This window comes from Phodopus roborovskii, unplaced genomic scaffold, assembly GCF_943737965.1.
Source record: "Phodopus roborovskii unplaced genomic scaffold, PHOROB, whole genome shotgun sequence".
NCBI classification, from domain to species: Eukaryota; Metazoa; Chordata; class Mammalia; order Rodentia; family Cricetidae; genus Phodopus; species Phodopus roborovskii.
In genome coordinates this window covers 241,366-268,008 of record NW_026125868.1, presented here as the reverse complement: position 1 = coordinate 268,008, position 26,643 = coordinate 241,366, and the positions used below count along the sequence as shown (strand labels likewise).

Sequence of the window (26,643 nt, the reverse complement as noted above, 5' to 3'; positions counted from 1 at the left end):
GCACATGTGCCCGAGTGACCACACACTCATGCATGTATATGTGTACACACACATATATACATATACACACATAATTAAGGTTAACACACAAATGTATTAGAACCAGGTTCAATGTAAGAAAAAATACATACTATTTATTCCTGGCTGGTCATGAACTTACAGCACCTTTGTGGGGCTGAAAACCTATACAGCCACTTTGCAAATCAATACAGTGGTTTCTCAGAAAATTGGGAATTGATCTTCCTCAAGACCCAGATATACCAATCTTGGGCATTTACCCAAAGGACACTCTACCATACCACAAGGACACTTGCACAACTATGGTCATAGCATCATTATTTATAAAAGAAACTAGAAACACCCTAGATGTCCTGCAACCAAAGAATGGATAAAGAAAATACAGCATATTTACACAAAACAATGACATCATGAAATTTGCAGGCAAATGGATGGAACTAGAAAAAAACATCCCGAGGGAGGCAACTCAGACCCTGAAAGACAAACTTGGTATGCACTCACTTATAGGTAGATATTAGCTATAAAGTAAAAGATAATCATGCTACAATCCACAAACTCAGAGAAGCTAAGTAATAAGGAAGGCTCAGGTGAGGGGAGGGGGACACTTGATTCTCCCTGGGAAGGGGAAACAGATTTCTCGGGTAGACTAGGAGTGAGTAGGGATGGGAACTGGAGAGATCCGGCAGCATCTGAAATCCCAGACTTTTGGTGCCTGTGGCTAAGAAGCAAAAATGTCTGTGCTGAGACTGAATATATGGAGTTTCCTCTCCTCCACAATTCACAAGTCCTGGTCCTGAGCTGATATGACACCCTATCCAGTCTAGGAAGCTTTATAGAAGCTTCCTTACCACAGCAGCACTATAGCACCTACCGTTCCATCTGCTTCTGGTGCTTCTCCTCCCGTGCCTGTGCCTTCATCTGCTGAACCTCAATGGTGTCCGGCTTACGCCGACGCATGTACAGCTCATGATTCCCCATGCACAGGGCCAAGATCCTCTTGTTAATCCGAAGCCGGGGAGCATAGAACACAAAGTCCTGGAGGGAACAGAGCAGTTGAGTGTTTAGGGATGACCAGATGGCTCACATATGCCCTGCAGCACACTCATCCATGCATATACACACCAGGAATAAAATAATAAATTTATACATTTTTTAAAGTGTTGGGGGGAAAGGTGAAAGTGACCTTCTGGTTTCTAAACCCAAAAGAACTGGGAAGACTATGTAATGCAATCATTTGCATCGCAGTGGGAATACTAATTACAAGAGTAAGGAAATGATTTTTCCCAAAGTCAGTTGTCAGGGAAGTGGTAGACTTAAGGCTAGAACCTATGTTTCTTATCTTTGACATCAAGTGCTTTTTCCACCAAACCACCATTTTTTACCAACTCTGCTCATGAAAAGCAGCCTGGGACCAGCAAGATGTCTCAGGAACTGCCACCAAGCCTGACAACAAGAGTTTGATGCCAACAAACAACATAGAGAAAGAAAGCCAGTTCTAACAAGTTGTCCTCTACCCTCCACATGTGCATCATGAAATGCATATCATTCCACCTCCTCCACACAAAATAAACGTGGAAAACTGAAAAGGAAACCTTTAAAATAAAATAGCACCCTAAAACACTTTATCAGAAGGGTCTTTTTCTTCTTCAGTATTTTTTTCTTTTCAGTTTTCAAAATAAGTTCATTATTAATTCATAGGCAGGAGAATAAGAGGGCCATGACCTTAAGTTAAGCTACGGAAGTCAGCCACATGGTGGGAAAGTAGCCACATTGCAGGGAGATCTTTACACAAAGTGTGAAAAAACCCAAAGCACCAGAGAAAGCATATATAGGTTCTGGTCAGCATTTGAAACAAAGCCACAGAAGAGAAGAAAAGGGAAGAGTTATATTCCTTTGCATCAGGATATAGTAAGATAAGCATATCCAACATCATGGCAATTAATGGGAATTAAACTATCGGGTAGGAATTCGGGGAAGGAAAAGCACACTATCTCATTAAAGAGATAATTATTTCTATTACTTCTTTACCTTAGCGCAGGTTGGACTGACTTTTCAGAGGCCTAGTGATTGACTGGCCCAACTGAATTAACTCTTAAGTGAGCAATGTCACATCTCTCTACCTGAGATCTAACTACAGTTCTTAAATGAGTATCAAAGGACCTCCTATAAGATAGACAATACTCTAGACAAAAGGTACATCATGGGTGTTTAAACCATTTCTATAATCTCTGAAAAGTGTATTCTAGTTACAAGAAAGCAAGCTGTAAGTACACAAATATCTAAATTTCTTAAGCACCAATTATCATGATTGTCATTTGTTTTAAAAAGCCTTTGTTTTCAGCTAGCTTTTTATTTTATTGAGAACTACATACTTGACCACTTTACCTCCATCCTACTTGTGTGCCTCCCTAAAACTCATGATCTCTTTTTTAAATTATTATTACCACATACTAAATAAATTAACAAGTTAAATGTAACAAATAAAAGGCACATTTTAGAGGATATGATAATACATGTATGTAATTCTAGCATTCATGGGCTGAAGCCTGAAGGTTACTTTAAGTTTAGACCAGGTTGGGCTAGAGTATAACTTTGTCTTAAAAACTCCTGGGTAAAAAAATGTGTATAACGTAAATGTTTAATCTTCTTTTATTAATAGTTCTAAAAGGTAAATTGGTAATGTCACCTTTGGATTTGAACTTCTGGCTCTGACTTCTTCCCACAATTAAACATGAGGCAAATACACAGGAAGTACATTTTAGGGACTTAGGAAGGGGAGGCAGTGGCAAAGCAGCAGCACTTAAGACTACCTGTAGCTCACCTCACCCACCCACAAAGGGAGTCTGATAATAGAGAGGGAACAAATAAAGGATATTGCATGGCCACTTCTTGGCATCAGCTTCCTCTTACACTTTACTTTCCATTTGTGCTTCTTGTTCTGTTGTGTATAACTGGTACAGACACATCCAATGACGTGTTTGTTCTTAGAATTATCTAAGCCTTGGCAGAAACCTGTCATGCATCATCAGGAGGGAATCACTCACCGGGGCTTTTTTGTCAATAGGCTTGATGACAAATTTCTTATCATTGAAGGAGATATTCCTGATTTCACTCCAAGGGAAGCCAATCTTAGGAGTCAGTCTGTAGAAACAGAGGCCAATGACATCACGACAATGACAAAGCAAGAAGGAAAAGGACCTAATGCCTTACCTTCACTACCAATCCCCTAACACAAACTTCTCCCTTGAGGAGATAGATTAACATTAACTCAGCTACTCTCATTACTTGTTGCCCTTTGTTTTGTTCCATTCTATAAAAACCTTCCAGAGGATCTGCAGTAATTTAACAGAAAACCTTTTACATAAAACTATTAACTTCAGGAAGATAAATAATGAACTCAGATTGCAGCGGTAAATGGACTAATAATCTAATTTCATCCTTACCAAGAGCCGACCAAGAGGGTGTGGACAAACAAGAAAGACAACACTACAGCAAGACTTCTAGGCCAAAAGTCACTGCACCATGAGATGTGAACTTTATGAACCCTCACAAGGCAGACTCTAGCTCAGCAAAGTCCAAAAATCATAAGGGTCACGTTTACAAATTTCCTAGTAGCTATAGGAAAATGGAGAGAAAGGAAATATGATGACCTAATTGTAAAGGCTTAATTAACCCTACAGAACCCAATATAATCATTTGAACATATAAATCGACATTTAAAAATATAGATTTTTTTTTTTTACATCACTGTAAATTGTATTATTTTTGCATGGGGAAGCAGATGAGACAAGGTCTCACATAGCCCAGGAGGGCTAGTTTTATGTCAATTTGACATAAACTACAATCAACAGACAGAGCCTCGACTGAAAATTATGTCTCCGTAAATTCTGACTATAAGGCATTTTTAAATTAGTTATTGGGGGGCCCACCCTTTTGTGGGTGGTGTCATGGCATCCTGGGGCTGGTCTTCTTAGGTTCTATAAAAAAGCAGGCTGCCGGGCAGTGGTGGTGCATGCCTTTAATCCCAGCTCTTGAGAAGCAGAGGCAGGTGGATTTCTGTGAGTTCAAGACCAGACCGGTCTACAAGAGCTAGTTACAGGACAGGCTCCAAAGCCACAGAGAGAAATCCTGTCTCCACTCCCCCCCCCCAAAAAAAAAAAACAGGCTGAGCAAGCCAAAGGGAGTAAGCCAGTAAGCAGCATTTCTTCATGGTCTTTGCATCAGCTTCTGCCTCTGGGTTCCTTCCCTGCCTGCTTCAGCACCCTGCCCTCACTGCTTTTAACGATAAATATGGCAGAGTGAGTGAAATTAAACCCTTTTCTCTGTAAGTTGCTTTTGATCATGGTATTTCATCAGAACAATGGCAACCCTATACCAAAAAAGCCTTGAACTAACCATGTAGCCAAGGCTGGCCTTGAACTTCTGATTCTCACTGCAGGCACATCCTGATTGCTAGGATAATAGGCATGTACCACCATATCCAGAATAATTTAGGTATTAGATATCAAATGAGCTCCCATTTGTTGAAGGCTAGATTCCCAGATAATGGTATTATTAGTGATGGCGGAATTTTGTGAATGGGGCTTGAAGGGAGTAGTTTATTGGGGGCATACCCTCAAAGGAAATACTGAGATTCCAGTCCCTTTCTCTTTCACTGTCTATTTCTCGGCTGCTGTGAGGTCAGCAACTACATGCTCTCCACCATAAAATTCTACCTCAATACAAACCCAAAGCAGCTATATCAAGTAAATACACAAGCCAAAAATTTATCTTTCCTCCTTTAAGTTCATTTCTCCCAGGAATTCTGTTACAGGTATAGAAAGATGATTAGTACACTTTTTTCCTCATAGTAGTTCTTCAAAGTGTGGCATGTAGTTTCCATTTGTGACACATCTCAGCTGTAATAACATTTCAAATGCTCAATAGTCACATGTGGCTAGTGCCTACCATAATGATAGTACAACTTTAGTTAATATAGGATTAAGGAAGCTATACAAACATCTTGGCTGGACTTCATTTGGTAGAAAAATAATTGAGGTGTGACTCAAATGGTATAGCCTTGCTCTGTGATAAGGCATGACACCTATGTTTAAAAGAAGTCTGTGATATACCTGTCATTCTGCTCATAGATGTTGAGTCCCAAAGCATCCACACCCAGCCATAGCTCTGAGCCTTTCTTGTTCTTGATGCTGAAATAGTTCACACCATACATCTCCAGGTCTTGAGCAATCTTCAGATATTCCAGGACAGCATCTTCCCTATATGATGAAGAATTGGAGAGAGGGATTGTCACACAGTAGTGCTCCCACATCAGACCCAGCAACATAAAAAAGCCAGCTTGATCTATATTTCTGACAACAGTATTGCTCATAGGCTTGGGAAATATATAGAATGTAAGCAAATGATGAATAATAAGAATATGCATCAGTTCTATTAAATAAAAACTGCTGACAGAAGCCCAAAGTATAAGGAAAGGCTATCCCTTGTCTTCGGGAATATCAGCTTTACAAAAGCTATCATCTCTCTTTTCCATTGTGCCATCTGCATTCCTAGCAGAATTTAGACAAGAGTGCTAATGATAAGATGACATTTGTTCCTCGACCATCAAATACTTTTACAATATTTAGAGAGAGCTATTTTACCATTTCATTTTAGGGGTGGAATCACAAGGTAGCCCAGAAACTTCCTTGAGATCCTAATGTCCCCTCCTTTTCAATGCAGTCAAAACTGTTTAGGATGTAGGGAGTAGTAGAATGTGCCTGTAATCCCAGCATCACTTGTAATCCCAGTACTTGGTAGTTAGAGGTAGGAGGATTGTGTGTTCAGGATCAGTTAGGCTACATACTAAGATTATTTCCCCCCCCCCAAAAAAAACTCCTGGGGCTGGCAAGATAGCTCAGCTGGTCAGAGCACTGACCAGCAAGTCTGACAATCTGAGTACAATAACTGGGACCTCCATGATAGACTAGAAGAGAATAGACTCCCAACAGTTGCCTCTGACCTCCACATATGCATCACAGCATGAAGCAATGGTGCACAGGCATATGCATGTACGTACAAGAGACAGATCCTGCATGTGTGTATCACACAAAATATATATGAATGTAGTAATTTAAAAATCAAAACTTTGATCTGGGATGGTGAGGTGCTTCTGTGAATAAATGTGCTTGACATACAACATGACTACCTAAATTCAATATTTAGAACCCATGATGGTGAGAGAACCACTACTGAAGCTTGCTCTCTGATCTTCAAATGCTCACTGTGACACATACACACATCCACACAACACATATCACTCTCACACACAACGCACACACACACCATGCAAAATAATAAACAAAAATAATGTCCTCATTAGATAATTAAGGTTCTCAAATTACAGTCTTTTGCATTAACATTTTGTCCTTACATTAAAAAAAAACACCTAAAACTAAAACATAGTCTTACAATGATTCCAGTTTGACTTCCATGTTTAAGTACCACCATCATCCCTAAATCTCTGTCTTAAAATCCACCAATATTCCTAATCATTTGCCTCTTCTTTGTAGACCCCATCCTCATTCTCCTTGCAAAGACAGTGATGTTCACAGCTGGTAGGAGAGGCTTACCTGAGCATGCCTCGGTGTTCCTCATGCCACACCTGGATCCGCTCTTCCCACTGGTCCTTGTTGAGTTTGTGCTGCTCCAAGACTCTAGAAAAACAGTGAATGATCAGAAAAGGTGAATGATCAGAAAAGTACCGATCACAGGCAGGATGGGAGGGACACTCACTTAGCTCTTTACAGAGTTGATGAAAATGTGAAGTTAGCCCACTGGGGTACTGCTGGATTCATACTGAAAAGTAGAGTTGAAATATAAGGAACTTCCTAAAAGAGTTCCAAGAGAGATGACCAAACAGGACAATGGAATCATCCTCTTCATCCATCCATCCATCCATCCGTCTGTCTGAGACAGAGATTCATCTATGTATTTATTTGTTTGCTTGTTTGAGACAGGGTCTCTCTATTATGTAGCTCTGGCTATCCTGAAACTGATTATGTAGATCAGGCCAGCCTCAAACTCATAAAGCTTCACCTGCCTCTGCCTCCAAAGTGCTGGGATTAAAGGATTAAAAGGATTTATTCCTTTAACCACAAAGCTAATAATGTGTTGCATCTCCAAACTCAACAATAATACATCAGGAGTCTGTGTTGGGGGCTAACAATACAGATAAGTAGGGATATTCTCTTCTACACACCCTCGGGACCAAGAGCTGTTATTTGCAAGACACCTTTGGACACAGGGCAAGGAAATAGTCCCATACTACTCTAAAGGAAACCAATAAGACTGACCCATAATTCTACCAGATTGTTAAACAAGACTTGTTTTAAATATGTCATTTCAGACATCGTAACACTGACTACAAAAGTTTCCTAGGGCACAGTTACTATCTCTGATATCTTCTAATGGCATGTGTACAGGCCACAGCTCCAATTCCACTAGGGATTCCAAAATCAGTGTTGCTTAGTTTTTCTTCTCCTGTTCTAATCCAAAAGCCTACGGGAGTGCCTTTTGCAAAATGAAACAAAACTTCCAAGGTTAAAAAAAAATAATCAAGACATTGGAGGTTCAGGTCAGTTCTGTTTCAAATGTGAAAGATGGGGCAAATCAAAGATAGTGCCTCTGAATCTCTCTTTCCTGAGGCAGAAAATAAAGAAACAGTTTGCCTTGTTTATTTGGCATTGTCATGATGTTAAAACAAAAGTTATTAAGTGTTTAAGAGCTTTCACCTTTGAAGTTTACAAAATCAGAAAACTCTGTAGAATGTTACCCGTGACTTGCATATTTTTCTCTCTTTCTCTCCTGTGAATTTCTAAAATAAAATCTCATCAGTGAGGAAGAAATGGGAACGGGGGAGGACAAAACAAATCAACACATCTTTACTTCTACGTAAGCACCTATCTCCAGGGTAATGAAGCTTTGAAATCAGAGAGAGAAAGGGGGAAAATGCTGTTTGGGGACCGGAAATACAATAAGATATAATACGCTACGCAAATATGTCTCTCTGAGCAGCACAACAGTCTTTAGACAGAACCAGAAACTTATCTGGAACTCCTTATGGAGTGGGGATTAGCTAGACTTTGGTTGCTACCCCCTACCCACTTTAGCCAGGCCAAAGAGACCAGGGTACCACCTCACCTCTGGGGCAGCAGCTTATCTCCTGCCAGGTAGCCAGACTTGTGCACTTCCTTATTGAAGTCACCATACTTAGACTGGACAGCATAGGAGGCCAACAGCACAGCAGTCTCAGGTGGGCAATAGATGTCATCATTGAGAATGCCCTCCTTCACTTGCAGGAAGAACAGGCGCTGAGTGATATCCTGGATCAGTTCCTCAGACACATCCTCTGGGTAGAACTTGGCCCGGAACTTGAAGAGCAGCGGACTTTCCTTCCGCACATCCTGTGCAGTCACCTGGGAGGATCAAGTAGGTTATACAGGCTCTAAAATAATAGATTTTGTTGATGGGAGAGTGTCTGTAAGGTAGTGGAAGAGTGCTGAGAGAATTTAATTCCAAATAATCTCCAAAGCCTGGGAAGGCCATTCTCCTCATAATTTAAATCAAACTGAACTAAACTGAAACACAGAAGTCACTGGGGAATCCTACATATATTTCTTCCCCTTGGAAATTTTTGGAAACTTTCTTCTTAAAATTTCTAATACACATTGATGACAGAAGCTACCATTACCTGATAATACAGCTCAATGATTTCAAATTCTGGGAGTAGGTTTAAGAACACTCCTGTCTTGTAAGCTTCTTGTGTAAAATGTATTGTATTTTATATTTTCCCATGTGTGGGTGCTATGTCAAGTGCATGGCTGGCACCTATGTTGGTCAGAAGAGGCCATTAGATACTCTAGAACTAGAGTTACAGGCATGTGTGAGGTGCTATGTCAGTGCTGGGCATTGAACCCAGATCCTCTGTAAGAACAGACAATGCTCTTGAGAGCTGAACTGAGAATATATGCTATCCCTAAAGCTCCTCTTTCAAGTATTCTCTTATGTTACAAACTACTGGAGAAGAGCAAATCTGGTTGAAGCTGCCGAATTGCGCTAGACAGTTACCGCATGACATTCTAAAGCCTGAAAATGGCTCATACTTTGTCTAGCAATAGTAGCTACTGTTGGGGCCAGCAGCATGAGTCAGAGAGTAAAGGTACTTGCTTCCAAGGCCACTGGCCTCTTTTAGATCCCAGGAAACAACAAAATAGAAGAACTGACATGGCATGCATGCATGCACACATACACACACATAGTAAATAAATGTAATTCTACAAAGTCTCCATTCATAAATAAAACAAGATCTTTGAAGTAAAAGTGAGATGCCCACCTTTAAACACAATCAACAAAATGAGCCACAGCACAGTATTGAGACCTGTAAGGTCAAAGTCAACCAGTTTTGGGGGTATGGAGAGGGAAGTCCTCCAGGTGTCTGCACATGTTTAAGGTGTTTGGGCTCTTTCTTAGAGTCCTGCAGACCTCGAGAAAGGGATCTCACCACCTTAAACCACTGGAAGCTTTGGTCCACAAAAAGTCTAAATTAAAGAATCCTCTCCACTCCTTTTGGAGTGACCTTCTTGCTCAGAAGTCAAAGTTGAAACACAACAACTTTGCCTCGGTTCAGTCCTCTGCCTATATTTTGATGAAAGTAATCAGTAGGAGAATGTTATTGGGCTACCTGTAGTCCCAACACTCAAGAGGAAGCACTAAGATCAGATGTTCAAGGTCACCATCTGCTACACAGAGCTTGAGGCCAGCCTACAACAAGAAATCCTTTCTCAAAATAGAAAAGGAGGGTGGGAGTGATGAAAGCTACAGAACCAACCATGCAGACAGATTAGAAAACAACTTTTATCTACAAATGACACAATCCTCCATCAACATGTAAAATCTCTGACTTAGGATAGCTGGCTACATATGGTTGCCCCCCCCCCAATGTAACTTTTTAAATGGACACTCTAAACACTGTTTCTTTTGTTGTTCAACAGAGTACTAAGTATCTTAGTTTTGCTAGCAAGCATATGTTATTAGCTGGAACAACTTCTGACAGCAGTAAGTGATTACCTTCTTATTGAGTTTCAGCCAAGTAGAAAAAGCTTTTGTGTCCTGGTACTGCAGACCGAAGAACCAAACTTCCCTCAAGCCAATTGTTTTCACCACCTGGAAAAGACAAAACAGTCACTGGTTTATTATCTATCCCATGCCAGGAAGTAAAGAACATAAAGGTGGAACCAACTTAGATCTACTTTAAAGGGTTTAAGGTACTGCAGTCTAGAAAGCAAACAAACTTAAAGCAGCAGTCAAGAACTGATGTCTATTGTCAGTTAATGGCTTCCAGAGCAGTGAGAGCCCATTTTCTTCAAAGATGTGGCCTTTAGTTGGTGTCCTACACTCTGGTGAATGACTCTATACCTATGAACATACTGGTAAGAATAACTAGACTCTGTGGGTTGGGAGGGAGAGGGTCTGACAGTAGCTGGAGAAAGGTGAATATGATGAAAATGCATTGTAGAATGTATAAAATTGTTAAATAATTAAGAGAAATGCATTTTAAATGGAATTACTGTCATACAAGGAGTCCAGATTTAAAAAAAAAAAAAAGAACATAGAAGTAGAAGGAAAACTACTTAGAAAAAGGACAAGGACACCACTGGATGAAAAGAGGATCACTATAATCAAAATATAATACTTGTATGTGTAGGAAAATGTCACAAGTTACAGTTAACATATGTTTAATACATAATAATGAAAGAAAAAGAAGGAACTGTTATCAGCTTACTTACATCTATTATCATCTTCAATTCTCAAAAGAGCTCTATGAAAGAAGTACAGTGATACCCACTTTACAGATAGCAATATTAAAAGTCCACAAATGAAATGACATGCCCAAGGTGCAGGCAGATAGGAAGTTACAGAGTCAAGATTTAAATTATGTTGTGTTTCTAAATCAAGTGAATTCTCATAGTTTCTGCCACTATTCCTTCTCCTATAATGCTATATAGCCCCCTGCTTCTAGAATGATTAGAGACTGTAGACAAAGATTCTCAGGTTAACTCCTGTATCATATCTTTCTGGGGTACTCTCATATATTGTCCTTTATCATTTTTGTTTTTCTATTTGCTATAAAGGATATTACGTACTGCGTGGTAATGCAAGCCTGTAATCCCAGACCTCAAGAGGATGTGGAGGCAAGAGGATCAGAAACTCAATGTCAGCACTGAGCCCAGTTTGGCCTACATGAGATCCTGTGCCAAAAGGGAGGAGCTAGGCTTAATCTGAGCACTTGGGAGGCGGAGACAGGCTGGTCTCTGGTCTCTGTGAATTCAAGACCAGCCTTTTCTACACGGCAAGTTCGAGGCCAGCCAGAGCTACATATTGAATGTCTGTCTCAAATTAACAAAGGAGGCACATTTTAAAAGACAGAGATGAACATATAGAAAAGGTGCAGAGATGGAGGTGCACTAAAGGAGTACAGAGTTCCTATGTCCCTTCAGGAACTTCCACTGGTCCAGCTATGTAGAAGCCCCCCAACTTAGGCCTTTAGGTTTTTATGAAAGTCATAATAATTGACTGAATTGACAGTCATTGGTGTCACCAATTCAAATTTCACAGCTGTTCTTTATTGATTACACCACTAGTACCAACTTCCTCATTATGTAATTGGGGAGGGACAATTATTAAATGATCCCACATGTAGGGATGGGTCTGGGAATTTTTTTCACATCTCTTTCTTGTCCTACATTTAACATAGGATTCAACTAATAATTCTGATTTTTTTCCATGAGGTTTTCAGAATTCTAACCCAAATGCAACTGGTGAGAAGAAGAAAAGTTCCATAAACATTCAGATCCTGGAGACAGAAAAAGACCCATTGAAAACAGTATAGACCACAGGGCTAACATGCTTAGGTACTGAAAAAGTGGGGCATAAAAGGAACATAATTGGTAAAGCAACAATTGGCCTTTACCTAAACCAAGAGGCCATTTGTGGTGGCTCAGAAAACCGAGGACTGGAGGGGATTTTGATAGAAACACTGTCTCTTCTTTGTGAGAATAGGGAAATCAAAATTATATGAATTTTCCACTTCCTTAAGCTCTTGAGCTTGGAGAGATGAACATTCTCTCAGCTGATGCTCAAGTTCCAAAGTGAGGATATGGGAGGAAGGAAATACAGTCTGAAGTCAGAACTGATATTGAAAAAGAACAAAGACAAAAAGAGATGACCTGTGACTACAGGCTACAAGGAAATCGCCAATTGTGGTCCATGGAGTGATGGGGTCCATTTGATCAGGCAACTCCAGGCTCCATTTCCAATTCCAAGAACAAGGAAATTGAGCCAAGAATTACTCATTTCCAATTTTTATAGTAGCCAAGATCTCCATTTCAGGTGTGGCAGGGCTTTGTGGGGGAGGGGAAGAAGACCCTGCTTTTCAAGTTAACAGAAAACTATCAAGCTCTTTTTTCTAGGAATACACCCTGTAGATCCAGTAAGTAGAGTCCTTATAATATTGACAAATGGCTCCTTCCCCTGGGGAAAATGTATTTGCTCCCTTTGGTACCAGATTCCCTGATCATACGACCTAAGCTAGAGTTCCTCAAAGCTGTCCTTGAGAAAGCCTTAAGCAGTGGAACACAGTGAAGGGCTATAAGAAACATGCCTTGGGGTATGCACCAAAAGCATCATGAATCAAGATGAGTGGGAAACAAAACAAAACAAAAACAAACAAACAAACAAAAAAACCTAGAGACTGTGAATTCTATTCTGTACTCAGCACTATTTCCCAAAATAGACTGTGGAGAGTAAACAGGGTTCACGCAGCATAGGCTAGTAAAGTGAAAACCAGTGATGTGCTATCAAACTGCCTTCAAATTAAGTGTGCATCTCACTTATAAGAACTACTGTCAGCTTTGGACAGTGCAGTCATGAACTCACTCACAGCAGCTGTGATTGCCCACATGAGACCTACATAAAATTTAAGTTAACATCCTGTCATTGAAATGGCTTTGTGGTGCCACACCCATCCTGGAAGATCTACAGGCAGTTATCAGCTGGTACCCATGCTTCTGTAAATGGCCATAAGGAAACTCACTGGTTGGCAGAAGGTTGACTTGAAAGTCACAGAGGGACTAGCTGGGAAAGTGGCACACACCTTTAATCCTGGTGCTCAAGAGGGAGACAAGTGATCCTCTGAGTTTGAAGCTAGTCTGGTCTATAGAGTGGGTTCCAGGACAGCCAGGGCTACTACTACACAGAAAACCTCTGTCTTGAAAAATAACAAGTTTACCAATTATTATTTGTAATTCATAGATGGCAATAAAAAAACTACAAAGAAAGAAAACTGAAGTCCAATAAAAGAAACAGATTTGCTTGTAAGAAAATCATTGCTAATTTCTAGGAGTTTCAGGGTATAAGACAGAATCCCATTTACCTCTTTTTTACTTGCAGAAGTCAATTCAAGAGTCAGTGTCACATGCCACCTTCCTTGACTACTACCTGTATCTATCTGTGTAACAAGCCAGCAACATCATGAGCCACCTTAGAATCCCAGAGCTGCATCATAAGCAAGGTCAAACCTTAAGAAAAATGCAGTATGAGAAATTATGTGCAAAACTGCATCAGTGTCCAGACAGCTGAAGTGCAGTAAGATTCTATTACAAGCTCAGCATCTATTACAAGCAGCAGCATTACAAGCTCCATCACCACCCGCCTAAAAACAAATGGAGGTTTAACTGGAAAAATCTGTAAGATGCTACCACAACCTCTGCTTCTTCTGCTCCACACAGCTTCAACACCAGTGAGCATCTTCTTCACAGAACAGATGATACTCAGCCAAGTTTCTGCTTAGAGAGTAGGCTAAACAAAGGAAGCTCACACAGGGTATAACTGACAGAAGGCACTGGGAAAAAGTACAATCTACCCAAATTCAGGCTTGAGCTGTACCACTCTCTCCTTATGGCTCTATGACATTAAGCAGAACCTTTCCCCCTCAATCCCTCATCTGTAATGGGGATACTACTAATATTAATGCCCTAATGTTAATCCTCCTATAAAATAAATCCAGAAAAAAGAGATCCTAATGCAAAGTCAGCCAGTCATAAGTATTTTACTGAGTCAGAAAGCTTTGTGATTTTATTGTTTCCTCAGCTGAACTCCCAGGATGTTCCCCATACATTTGGCTCTTAAAAAGATTAATAGAATGGCTGAGAAGAAAGGCAAGGTCTCTATATACATACACATATATATGTGCAATAGAAATTAGTGAAAAAAAGAGGCCCTGAATCTGAAGGAGAGTGGGGACGGGACCTATGGGAGGGTTTGGAGGGAGGAAATGGAAGGGAGAAATGCTGTAATTCTATTATAATCTCAAAAACCAAAAGTAGTGTTATTCATAGTGGTAGGCCTGCCACCTAGTGGCACGTACAAAATTCAAGATGAAGTCATTTGAAGAATGTGCCTTAAGAGATTAAGCAAGCAAATGCCGCATGCCTGAAGCAAAATATGTTCTTTTTGTCCTTCCTGGTAGCGAGCACACTCACAAGAAGAAACAGAAGTAAGTGGGTGCAATTGTGGGCCCCATTCCCATTTCCCACCAGGCCCTGGGCCTCCTCAAGCTATGGTTTCCCATTGTTGCGTATTATTTATCACTGGGTGCCAAGAAATATGCTTCCTCTTTCTTTTACTTCCTTTCTGGTCATAAGCCAGATGCCTGCTGAGCCTTAGAATAGCCCTAGAGCTTTAAGCAATTCCTTTTGAGCCCCAGTTCTTCCAGAAGGGCTTTCTTGAATGATGGGTCTCCAAGTCAGATAGATTGAATTTCTTCCCTATGCTTTATCAAACTAGAGAAAGGGAAGAGCACACATCCTCACCCAACCTGTGCACATGAACCTCTGGGGATTCTCATCCTCATTTGCAAGATAGTTGCTTAGTATCTTGTCAAGTTCAGACATTTTCTCCAATAATTTTCCCCTGTGATAGTACAGCTCTGGCCCTTTGGGCCTTACAGGGTGGCTGTACTCTTTTTTCTATAGTAGCCTCTCAGGGGACCTAGAGACAGAAAACCCATCTTCTCAGCAACATCTTCAAGCTATAGCACCCTCATCCGCCCCACAAATTGTATTGATGTGGGAGAAAAATAGGTTTGTTCAGAACTATATTTGAAACTCGATATCACAACTTGCTAGTGACACAACCTGCCAAATTATTCTTTGTCCTCTTAGGGACAAGATCATTGTAATGATAAAAGAATCAAGCTATATGTAAAACCTCACATATTTATCACTTCCAAACCAATTCACCATTTTTCAAGAATATAATGTACTGAATGTACTGTTACTAACAATAGTCATCACATTGTATAATAGAACTCAAGGTCACTTTTTCATTTGTTTGTTTGTCTGATGAGACAGGATCTCCTGTTGCTCAGCCTGGCCTCAATTAAAGCTCACTATACTCTTGAGAGTGACCTTGAACTCCTGATCTTCCTGCCTCTATCTTCAGAGATTACAGGCTACCACATCCAACTTCAGAGTCACTCTAATCTAAATGAAATTTTATCTTAAGTACCTACCCAGGGATAATCTATAGTAGATGCTCAATAAATATAATCCCCAAGATATTGCTTGCCCAGATTTTCTCCCTCAGTCCTTTTCTCAATGATTATGAAAAATTAAAATCTCTTAAGGGCCCCGTTCTAGGAATGCTTGCACATGTCTATAATTCCAGTAGTCAGGTGGCTAAGACAGGAAGATTGCTCTAAGTGGTAGTAAGTACCATGTCAGCCAGAGTTATAAACAAAGACCTCATTCCTCTCCCTGTCCCCCAAAATTACCATTCCAATCTGCCCAGGGCTCACAGCCAAAGGGGCCTCCTACAAAACTACAGGCATGGTACATAAAACAAACCAACACTAACAATGAATTACCAAGTAAAGGTTTTTTGAAACTAAGAAAAATTTGCCCACCAATTATTTTTTGTTCCAGGCTCCAAATCATGTCTTCAGCAGGACAAACCCTAGTGGTAAGCACAGGGAAGGGAGAGTATACTGAGCATTTGGTTTGGGAGAGGAGTGGGTAGAATCAGAACTCTGGAAAGAGTCTAAGATGGATCTAAAGTAAAATCCAACATGACTGATACTCTCCCCTCCACACCTCTTCCTAAAACATTACTATCTAAACCAAGGGACCCGGAGCTTATGCAGTATAGTGGACACCTCCTCATGTTTGTCTTACAGACTGCTAGAAGCCAATCCAAGAGATGTTCTGTCTCCTCATACAAACTAAATTGAGGCATTTTCCTTCTTTTACAGAAAAGGGTTGTTTGAACTCTAAACAATGGGAATACAGAAGGGGGAGAAGAAGATGTGTAGAAAAAGTGGCAGTGGTAAATTTTTAAGAGATAACTAAATTTGAAAAACCATTTACCGATATGAAATTGAGGTCCCCAGAAATGTTTGCATGAAACAAGAAATTAGTGGCAAAGTCAGCTCTAGAAATCAGAATTATTTCTTAATTTCTATCCAGTTTCCTTTCAAATTCACTAGTCTGCCCTTTTAAAAGCTCTGCAATATGTAATCCACATGAAAACTTTAATATGATCAAAATGCATTCACTCGTTGCAGACTAGTACTGTAATCACTTGTGAGCTATGGGAATGTCAATACATTACTTATGTGTTTAAAACTGCCTCAAACTAACTTATATTTTCACAAATTAACAATCAGTGATTACCCTACACCATTCAAAACAAAATCACAACTCCACAGAAGGACTAAGTTCCAACTAAATCCAAATTTAGATCATCAAGCCTATCTCTCAATTCTAATAGATAAATAAAACAAAATCCATCATGGTATTAGAAGGGAAGCCATCATTTACTATTCTACCATGTGCCTATATATAATATTTTCTTCCAAGCTATATGGGTTTTCTTATTGTCTTGTCCATTTCTGATCTGGGATTTTGTACAACCCTATATGTCACAGGAATAAGTTTTTTTAGATAATGGTAACTATATAAATAATATTACATTTTCATAAAAGTAAAAGTCCTATAAAGTAAGCATGTACATGGCCAGACATGCCACAGTCAGCATATGGAAGTGAGAGGACAACTTGCCTCTTGCCACTTGAGAGGCTGAGGAATAAGGATTTTGAGTTAGAAACCATCCTAAGTTGCATAGTAAGTTCAAGGACACCCTGGGATTTAAAAAAAGAGACTTCTCCATAGGTAAATGATTGATAGATAGATAGATAGATAGATAGATAGATAGATAGATAGATAGATAGCACATCTTTAAAAGTTGAAAGGAAAGTATATACATATTTTTAACAAATCTAGCATAGAATCATACTCCTTGTCTCTTGTCTCTTTTGTACAGGATGAAGGACAGGATGCATAAGGGCAATGAGACTGAGATTTCAGGTTGCCAAAATTAAACTTTGCCTCCTTTTTAATTAAGTCTGGAGCCAGCCTTTGTTTTCCCCTTCCTTGGAAGGGCAAGTAGAAGAAAATATCTTTTCCAAACCATAAGATGAATGACTAGTCTGCACTGTGATGAAACCTGTTGACAGAAGAAGTGGTTAAGCAACAAGGTTCTCCCTTACCTGGTCAAATAGCTGCTTGCCAGTGGTGTTGGGCTGAATGGCAAACTCCAGCTCTGCATCCATGGTGGTTACACGCACACTGATCTAGGATGAGATGAAAGAAAGCAAATTGGTTCTCTGGCTTTGTGCTCAATAAGAGATTGCACAAATGTCTCTGTCCAAATTTGAAGAAAGAAATCCAAATGCCAATAAACTGAGTAAATAAGGAACTGGTGTGAAGAAAGGTAAAATATTGACATAAGTCATAACCTAGCCATATTCTCAACCATATTACTGAAGATAAAAATGCAGCTGCAGAAAATGTTTCACCAAGAGACAAACAAGAATGCAAATCATTCTACTACAAAGAGGAAGAAAATATTGGCTTTACTTCTTCCAGAAACTATTCCCCACCTACACCAGCCAATTGCAGCCCTCAGCATTCTCTTCTTACCTCTGGTCTACAGCCTGGCTTATTTATGGCACTAGTAGATAGTTGTAGGAGCAAGGTAATTTAAAAAAACAAAAAACAAACGAACAACAACAACAAAAAACACTAGTTTCTCTGCTATGAATTTTCCAAGCTACAACATCAACCTTCTAATAAGCAAAATGTGCCACACCCCTTCGGTGGGTTGAAGCACACTTTCACAGGTGTCATCTAAGACCATCAGGACACACATGTTTACATTATGACTCATAAAAACAGCAAAATTACAGTTATGAAGTAGCAATGAAAATAATTATATGGTTGGGGGTCACCTCAACATGAGGAACCACTGCAATAGAATCATGATGGTTATGGGAGTAACCAACCACTTTCTTATTGAATTTGAGACCCACTCCACAGGAGGGAAGTCATGCTCAGTACTGTAAACCTGCTCAAAAGCCCATGACTGGGGAGGTCATATGCCTTAGTGGAGAAACTACTACTATTGATTTACTAAACAGACATGGAGTCAAACAGTCCTCTAAATGTGTGCTTATATCCATAAACTAATTTTACTCTGAACCTTAAAGAAGTTTCCTTTTGCAATGGCTTTCAGTTAAGACACACTTAGAACTGGTCAAAGTGCTGAGAATAAGTGATTTCACAAGGCATCTACACTTACCTGCTCCAAATCAAACCCTGGAGAACATCATAGAAGATGCAGTAGAAAGACTATTAAGTGCTAGAAGATGGAGAGGAATCCTGTAAACATTGTCTATGAACTCACAGCAATATTGAATAGTTTCCCAAGATCTGCACAAGATTAGGCGCATCAACATGAATAGGACAGGTGTAATGAGACTCCATCCCTCCCTAAAGAGTTATATCCAAGGAAATATTGTGTGTGGGGGGGGGATCATTCTGATGTAGCAACTGATAAGTTGTCCTTGCTCAAATAAGTAACCTCCCGCATGTGCTCATGAAAGAAACCTTAATTTAATGCAATAGAGCACGCACACACACACACACACACACACACACACACACACACACACACACACACTATTGAAGGTAAAGAGGGTAAGAAAGACAAAATGAAGAATATGACCAAAGTGTGTGTGTACAGGTATATAGTGTCTATATATCCATACACACACACACACACACACACACACACACACACACACACACACACACACATACATTGTGGAATAAAAACAAATTTAAAACTGGGTTCCAAGCCTAGCAGCACAGCACTATAATGGGCTCAACCCACCAACATAAATATCTCTTATCCTTTTCTTGGTCCTTAGTTTCCCTCATCTGCACAAGAATAGACAGACTTGGGATGAAGGAGCAACTAATCAAAGCAATAACTAAAAATTATTCTAATAATGAAGTCTGTGGTTCTATACACTGCTGTTTTCTGCTAACACTTCCTGTATTTATGTCTCACTGTTCTCTCCAGGGAGAGGTAAATATGTACGATATAAACGTGCTACCACAAAGAGAAGAAGCCAGGTACTGACCAAACTATCAGGCATGAGGGAAAACGGGGGGAGGGGGGATGATGTAATTATATTTTAATCAAAATGTTTTAAATGAAAAATATTAACATACTCTATTTTAAATGAAAAGAGAAAAATTTCAAGTAACAGTAGCTTATTAGGGAAGGAGAGTGAGACTCCCAGTAGCTACCAAAATTGAAGCTTTTATCCACTCTCAGAGGCTAACAGTTTAGTTAGTGCATCATAGTCCACCATTTTCCTGATATGTCTATATTGCCTCTTCCAGGATGACCTCTGGCCAACAGCCCACATATAAACTACCAGCAAGTTGAAGTTATGCTATATACAGGATGAGACGAGAGCTCAACCCAATCAACCTCATAGACTCTGTTACTAATCAGGAGATACAAGCCAGGACGCAAAGATTATTTTCTTTCCTGCCATCTCTGGTAGTCTTGGTGCATCACACAATTCCCTCATGGGTACTCAAAAACACAAGCTATGAGTTCGTTCGCCAAGATGTAGTTGGCCATAAAATGAAAGTTTTAAGTGGCTTATTATATTTCCAAGTGAATGGAAAGAACTCTTGAACTGCAAGGAAGTGTGCAATCATTAATATGCAAAGACAGACGGTCCCACTTTCTGAAAATACCTCCGCACAAAGGAAGTAGAATTAAAGAAATCCTTAGAAGCTTTTTTTTTTAAATTAAAAATACTGCATATCAGGTAGCTACAGAGGATTTCATTAGTACTAGACAGAGTCACAACATTAGAAATAGATTCCCTGGCCTACACCAATGACAATTGAGATTTTATTTTGAAGGTTTTTCTTTAGTAAAACCTTGACAGTGGTTGTACTAGTAAATACAGTAACAATAAACAACCATTTGTTTTCATGTATCTAGATATACAACTCACTAGGTACTTCATATGTACTACCCCTCTTAACACAGTAACAGTCACACTGTCATTGTTTCTACACTGGGGATAAGAACATAGATATATATTATATCACAGACACATAATCATAATGCTAGTATGTGGAAGTTTGAATACAGGTCTATGTCCAGACTTTACTATTTAAACCAATATGTTAATTTCCTCTTACAAAATATAGAAGGCTTCCATTGGGAAAAAAGAGTGAAAATTTTATACTACTAGATATTTTCCTATACAACACAGCCAAATGATGGCTTGCTATATGGTCATATAAAATATCATGCTTTGAGGATATCAAGATGATGCTTGTTACCAAGTCTGACGATCTGAACTGAAGCCTTCAGACAAACATGGTGGAGGAAAAGAAACAACTCTGTAGATTGTCCTCTGACCTCCATGTCAACCATGTTACACACAATGCACACGCGCGCGCGCACACACACACACACACACACACACACAATAAAATTATAAACAAAATTTTATACAATATGTGAGTTAAGTTTCATATAATGTATAACTGGAATAATAACCTTGTGCTAGTTAAGCTTTCTTTCTGAATGCTAAACTTATGGGTGCTTTTTTCCTTGTTTAAATTACAAAAAAAAATATTCACACTATTGAAGGGACTTGGCAAAGATATGAATCCCCATGGAATAAGTATGATATTAAACTGTATTAAGTTTTTGTATCTTTGGGCTTTTCCTAAGCACGAAGGTCAAATAGCACCAACATGGAGGCAGACACCATTTTGCCAGCTAAACAATTCTGATAAATACTAGACCCAAGGAATAACTTTGTAAATAAATCTCACCAGACATTCAGGGAGGAAATCTATTTCAGGACTGACAATGAAACAGGAAAGGCCCAGAAGGCAGGAACAAGTAAAGCAAGTACCTTGTGAGAGTAAGGCAAGGTTAGCCAGCTTGCTTAGTGTTACCCTAAGCATCCTGCCAATCCAGTGATCCCTACAGTAATGAGTTCTCATATAGTATGCCCAGAAGGCTGGAATTTGTGGGTAAAAAGTTACCATACTAAATACAGCCTTAAGTCACCTTGTGCTGGGTGAAAAGTGACAGCAAACTCTCTGATGGGGATGAGGAGATGGGTCAGTGAGTAGAATTCTTGCTCTTCAAGTATGAGGACCTGAGTTCAATCCCCAGTACCCACATAAAAGTTGGTATTAGTGGTGCATGTCTCCAGTTCCAGCAAGGCAAGGGGTAGAGGGAGGCAGATTCTTAGAGGTCAGCGGCCACTCAGCTTAATCAGTCAATAAGCTCCAGTGTCAGCAGGAGACCACTTTTCATAAAATAAAGTGGAAAGTGATAGAGGAAGTCATCTGACATTTACCTCCGTCCTCTACACATGCATATACCCACACAAGGATATACATACAACACACACATATGCAAACCAAAAAATCCCAAACAAAAAAATAATGACTAAGAATATAGAGAGAGTGGAATGGGGATATAGGCCTTCCTAATACATTAATTTATTCTCATCTCAGTATTTCTTTCTAATCTAGAATGACATCTCTGTAATTATAAGTAGGCACAAAGAAAATGCTGGCTACATAAACAGCCATTAAATAAGATGCTACAAAATAGATGTATATAGGATAAGGATGTAGTTCATTGGTAGTATAAATATCCAGCTTTCACAAGGCTCTATGGATAGTACAGGGGTGGAGGCACAGGCAGCCTAAACACAGTACATTTATGACCTTTTTATTGCAGGTTCCATTCTTGCCAATCTAGCATAGGCAATGGAACACTTGTCAGAATATTTTTAAAGGCATAAAATAAATACAATAAATACACCTATTGACATAGATGTCTAATTTAGTAACATGGACTTATATACTATATAAAGTTACCTAGCATTACCTACCATTGAGTCTTAACAGTTACTGCTATGATTTCTTTTTTAAAAATTATTTTATTGTTTGGCAGATTCATACATTTATAAAATGAATTCTAGTCATTTTACAAACCCTTCATTCCCCTCCATTTCCCATTGGCACTCTTCTCAATGAGTCCCTGTCCTTGTTTCTATGTCTTCTTGTTTTCTGTTTGGTCCACTAAGTTTAATTTGATTTCCTTGCTCAAGCATGTATGGGAAGTTTGCAAATATAATAAGGACAATTTATCTGTGCCTATGTCATTTAAAAGAGTGACACCACTCCTCCAATAAGCATTAACTGTCCAGGAGGTGGAGGGAAGTGACATGTCTTCTTAGAACAACATAGCTATTGTACTACTGTAATTTTAATTTTAGTTTAAATGATATTTTGGGATATCTGGAATAACTAAATATCTTATGATTTCCACTGATGACAATATCATAGGTATTGCTGCTACTTTTTTTGCTTATATTTATAATTAAAAGGATAAATCTTAGGTTAGAGCTTAGTGAAAACAAATACTGATATCCCATAGTAAAGGACTGCTTTCAGGAACCCCATGGATACTAAACTCCATGAATGTTCACGTGTCTTGAAGAAAAGCTACAATATTTGCATATAACCTACATACATCCTCTTCGGTTCTCTAAATCATCTCTAAATAATTTATAATACCAAATATAAGGATTTGGAATGTAACTCAGGAGTACAGCCATGGCTTAGCATACATAAGGCCCTAGGTTCAGTCTCTCACTACATAAACAAATGGTATAATAAAATGGAAATAGCCACTATCGTTTTTTGTTTCAGGAATATTCATATGAAGTCTGCACATGTTCAGTACAGATGTAGTTTTTCCCCAAATATTTTCAGCCCACAATTGGTTGAGGGCCAACTGTATCTGCATTCATACGTCTTTCCTGTTTCAAATGCTATTCATGGATAGAAGGATTTCCAGTTAAAGGACTTCCTAGAAATTTATTTGAATCCACCTAATACAGAATAAGCACAGTGTTTGAAGAATTATGGGTGTAGGAAAACTGTAGAACTCTTCTCTGACCTTGAGGCAATTACTGAATTACCAAAGAACTGCAATGGTAATACACAGGGAAGTCCCTGAAAAGCAGAACAGAAAATCTTTTGTGCAAATTAAGAGTCATGTTAAGGTGGTTTTTCCATAGATCTCCAAGGACTGGGTTGATTTTGGGAAAACAGACTCAAAATAGAAAAAGAAAAAAGAAAACAAAAGTAAAGAAAGAGGATTTGAGTAAAATAAATCGATGGGGATGGTTAAGAGTTAGTAATGATTAAGGTTGGTTTGTTCTTTGATAATCTGAGATGCAAAGACATAGGACAAGCTACAGCCCAGACCCATTTCACATAAGACCCTCTTGGACATAGGTACCTGTTGTCCTCCTTTTGGAATTGATTTCTCTTTTTCATTGAGGGAGGTGTCATGCTTGGCAAAGTTAATTCATAAAGGGTGGTCAGTGGGTAGAGGTGCCCAGCACCAAGCCTGACAGCCTGAGTTGAAAGCCATGAATCTATATGTTGGGAAAGAACTGACTATCATAAAAATGTCAACTGACCTCTGCACACTATCATCATGCACACACAAATACACATAAAATTGAAGCTTCCAAATCCAGCAAAAAATTTCACTGCCAGGGAGTGAAGGAGCTGATCTGGGTAAACTAGTAATTTAAAGCATAATTTGAAGTAAAGAGAGCTGTTTACACTGCTAAATCCTAGCCTAAGCTGTGCCTGAATATGCAGGCATAAACTGAGCTCAAAGACTATATCTATGGAGAACAGGAGGGGATAAACATCAAGACAACAAAAACGAGTACAAATTTCAAGAGTGTGTCATCCTCTCACACATACTGGCCCTCCCACCTCTAGTCCAAGAACAATAAATCCATTGATGCTTAATGAACAATTGAGCACAGACACTTCCCACAGGAAGCCTCTCTGCAAATTAACTCATCTTGTTGGTTCCCCATCTAAAACCTTCAACAAGGATCATTCCTTCACCCAAAGTTGGATAGCCTAAAACACAATGAGTCCACATGCTGGCTGTGTCTTGGCAGCAGTAGCTGGAGTGCTTTTTTCATGTGTCCACAGCCTTAAATAAAAGATCCTCCCTTTTCCTAGAGCCAGGATCACACAGGGAAGCAGTAGTCCTGCACAGCAAAGTGGTCTGGCCATAATTTGCACCAACCTGTTGTGTGTTCCTAACTATATAAAATAGTAAACCCCCCGGGAGAAGGGGAGAGAAATAATCACAAGTGAACTCACTGGAAAGATGATCACACCTTTTGTCAGTTGGTAAGTGGACAAACTGAAATACATAGGGGCAGGTGACAGAACACTTACTGCATGCCAACTCTGTGCCAGCCCCATCCCCCACAGGCTCAGTTAAAATCACTAAAGGCAAATTTCCTCTGCTAGCAGTTGGTGGAGGCGGGTCTTCTGGACATTCCTGGAGCTCTTTCCATAATTCCACCCACCTCTCTAGTCATGGTAATTTCACTGCTCTCTTCAGACACTGCCTTGGTAACTATTTTGCCAATGCCCACACACTGTACCATAGGAAGCCTGGGTACAGCTGGGAAACACTGCTTGGATAGGGTTCCCGTGACTCCCTGGGGCAGAGATCAACAGCCTCACCGACTACCTGCCATCTCTGAATTCTGAGGGAGTAGCCTTTCTTTCTGGGTTTTCGGTGGGGTTGATAATGTGAGGAAAACCATTATAATGGGAGGAGAGGAGCCAATGTCACCACCTTCCCTTAGTATTTCCTGCTGCAGGGACTGGCCTACCTTGATCCTCAGGATAATAAAATAGTCACAAGCACATCTTTTTCTTGACTAAGAGAAGAACTGCAGAACTCCTTCACTATACCACCCTCAACCCCCAATCCACTTTGCAACAATGCATTCTGCTTTCTCCCTAGTAATTTGGAAATGGCACCTGGTACGAGTATCCCCGTAGCTCTCTTTTGATCCCAGACCTTTCCAGACCTGCCTGGGCTTACCATTTCCTATGCCTGAGTCTGTTCCCCATAGTTTTTATAAAAGAGAACCACACCAATCCTGAGTGACCCACACCCATACCTTCATGACTCAACATTAGTTCTCCAGCCACTCCAGCTGCTCCAGAAAAGCATAGGAGACAAGAGTCTCTTTCATTTACTTTGGCTCAGCCCTACCCTCCAAAAAATTCCAAGAAGCATTTCAACCGACAGACAAGAGTACACTAGAGACTGAAGTGCTACTCTTTCAGTTACCATGTTTGGAGCACTAAACCTTCCCAGCAATGAGAATACAACCACTTTATCAGTGTGGGGGAAGAGCTCAGCATCAAGGCCTAAGATGACAAAAATAAGAAACAATGATGTCATCTTAGTAACAGCATCTTCCTCATTGCAGCCTTGATTTCATGAGCTTTTGTCTGCTCCAGAGCCAAATCCTGTCCCACTTTGCTCCTTTCATATGAAACTCAGGAAAGAAACAACTCATGAGTCTGGTACCCTGAGCAAAGTCTAGGGAGACAAAATCTTTCATAAAAACATGGAAGCAAAGACATAAAGAAATGGGTTCATGCCCAGGTAGCAAAGAATAACAGAGTCCTTCAATTCTCACAAAACTTTGACAGTGCTGAAATGAAAAGGAAGCAAGCCAATCATTAAGTAAAATAAGCATCCAAGTGTGAGAAATTGTTATTGGGAGCCACACCCAGCTGGGCTTCACTCTCTCCAGTGAGCTTCCTGCTTGACCCAGGCTCCTGCCAGCAAGTTTCACAGGAAGTTATTTGGAGTCTGGGGACAGACCATTTTTGGCTGCCTGAAGATGCCAGCTTTGCCCAGGGTACCAGAAGAGGGCTCTATTCCCCCTTCTTAGGAGCATAACACCTCAACCTTCATGATCACATCTCTGAAGAACAATGCAGTTGATCCAAGCACCAGCTTAGGTTCCTTCAACTGCTAGTCAGATTCCTGCCAAGCCCTGTGTGTCTCTAAGTGCTACAATTGCTGAAATCAGGATCAATAAACGATTCAAGGACCAGGAGTAGGCTTACAGGCCTAGGTAAATAGTAGTTCCCCACCCAACCCGGTGGGAGGAGGACAAAGGGAGAGAGTAAAGAAACAGATATCTTGATAGAGGGGGCCATTTGGGGGTTATAAAGAAACCTGGTTCCAGGGAAACTCCCAGGAATC

General features: G+C 39.8%; 1 protein-coding gene across 1 annotated transcript in view; it reads right to left on the bottom strand.

The window, feature by feature from the left end:
- Msn (moesin) overlaps positions 1 to 26,643 on the bottom strand; it is a 70,976-nt gene that overhangs the window by 6,516 nt on the left and 37,817 nt on the right. The window contains exons 2-8 of the mRNA XM_051178874.1: positions 17,663 to 17,746; positions 10,126 to 10,221; positions 8,200 to 8,474; positions 6,630 to 6,713; positions 5,130 to 5,276; positions 3,063 to 3,159; positions 890 to 1,053 (exon numbers count right to left, since the gene is read on the bottom strand). Of these exons, the coding sequence (XP_051034831.1) occupies positions 890 to 1,053; positions 3,063 to 3,159; positions 5,130 to 5,276; positions 6,630 to 6,713; positions 8,200 to 8,474; positions 10,126 to 10,221; positions 17,663 to 17,746 (947 nt within the window). The remainder of the gene's footprint in view (positions 1 to 889; positions 1,054 to 3,062; positions 3,160 to 5,129; positions 5,277 to 6,629; positions 6,714 to 8,199; positions 8,475 to 10,125; positions 10,222 to 17,662; positions 17,747 to 26,643) is intronic.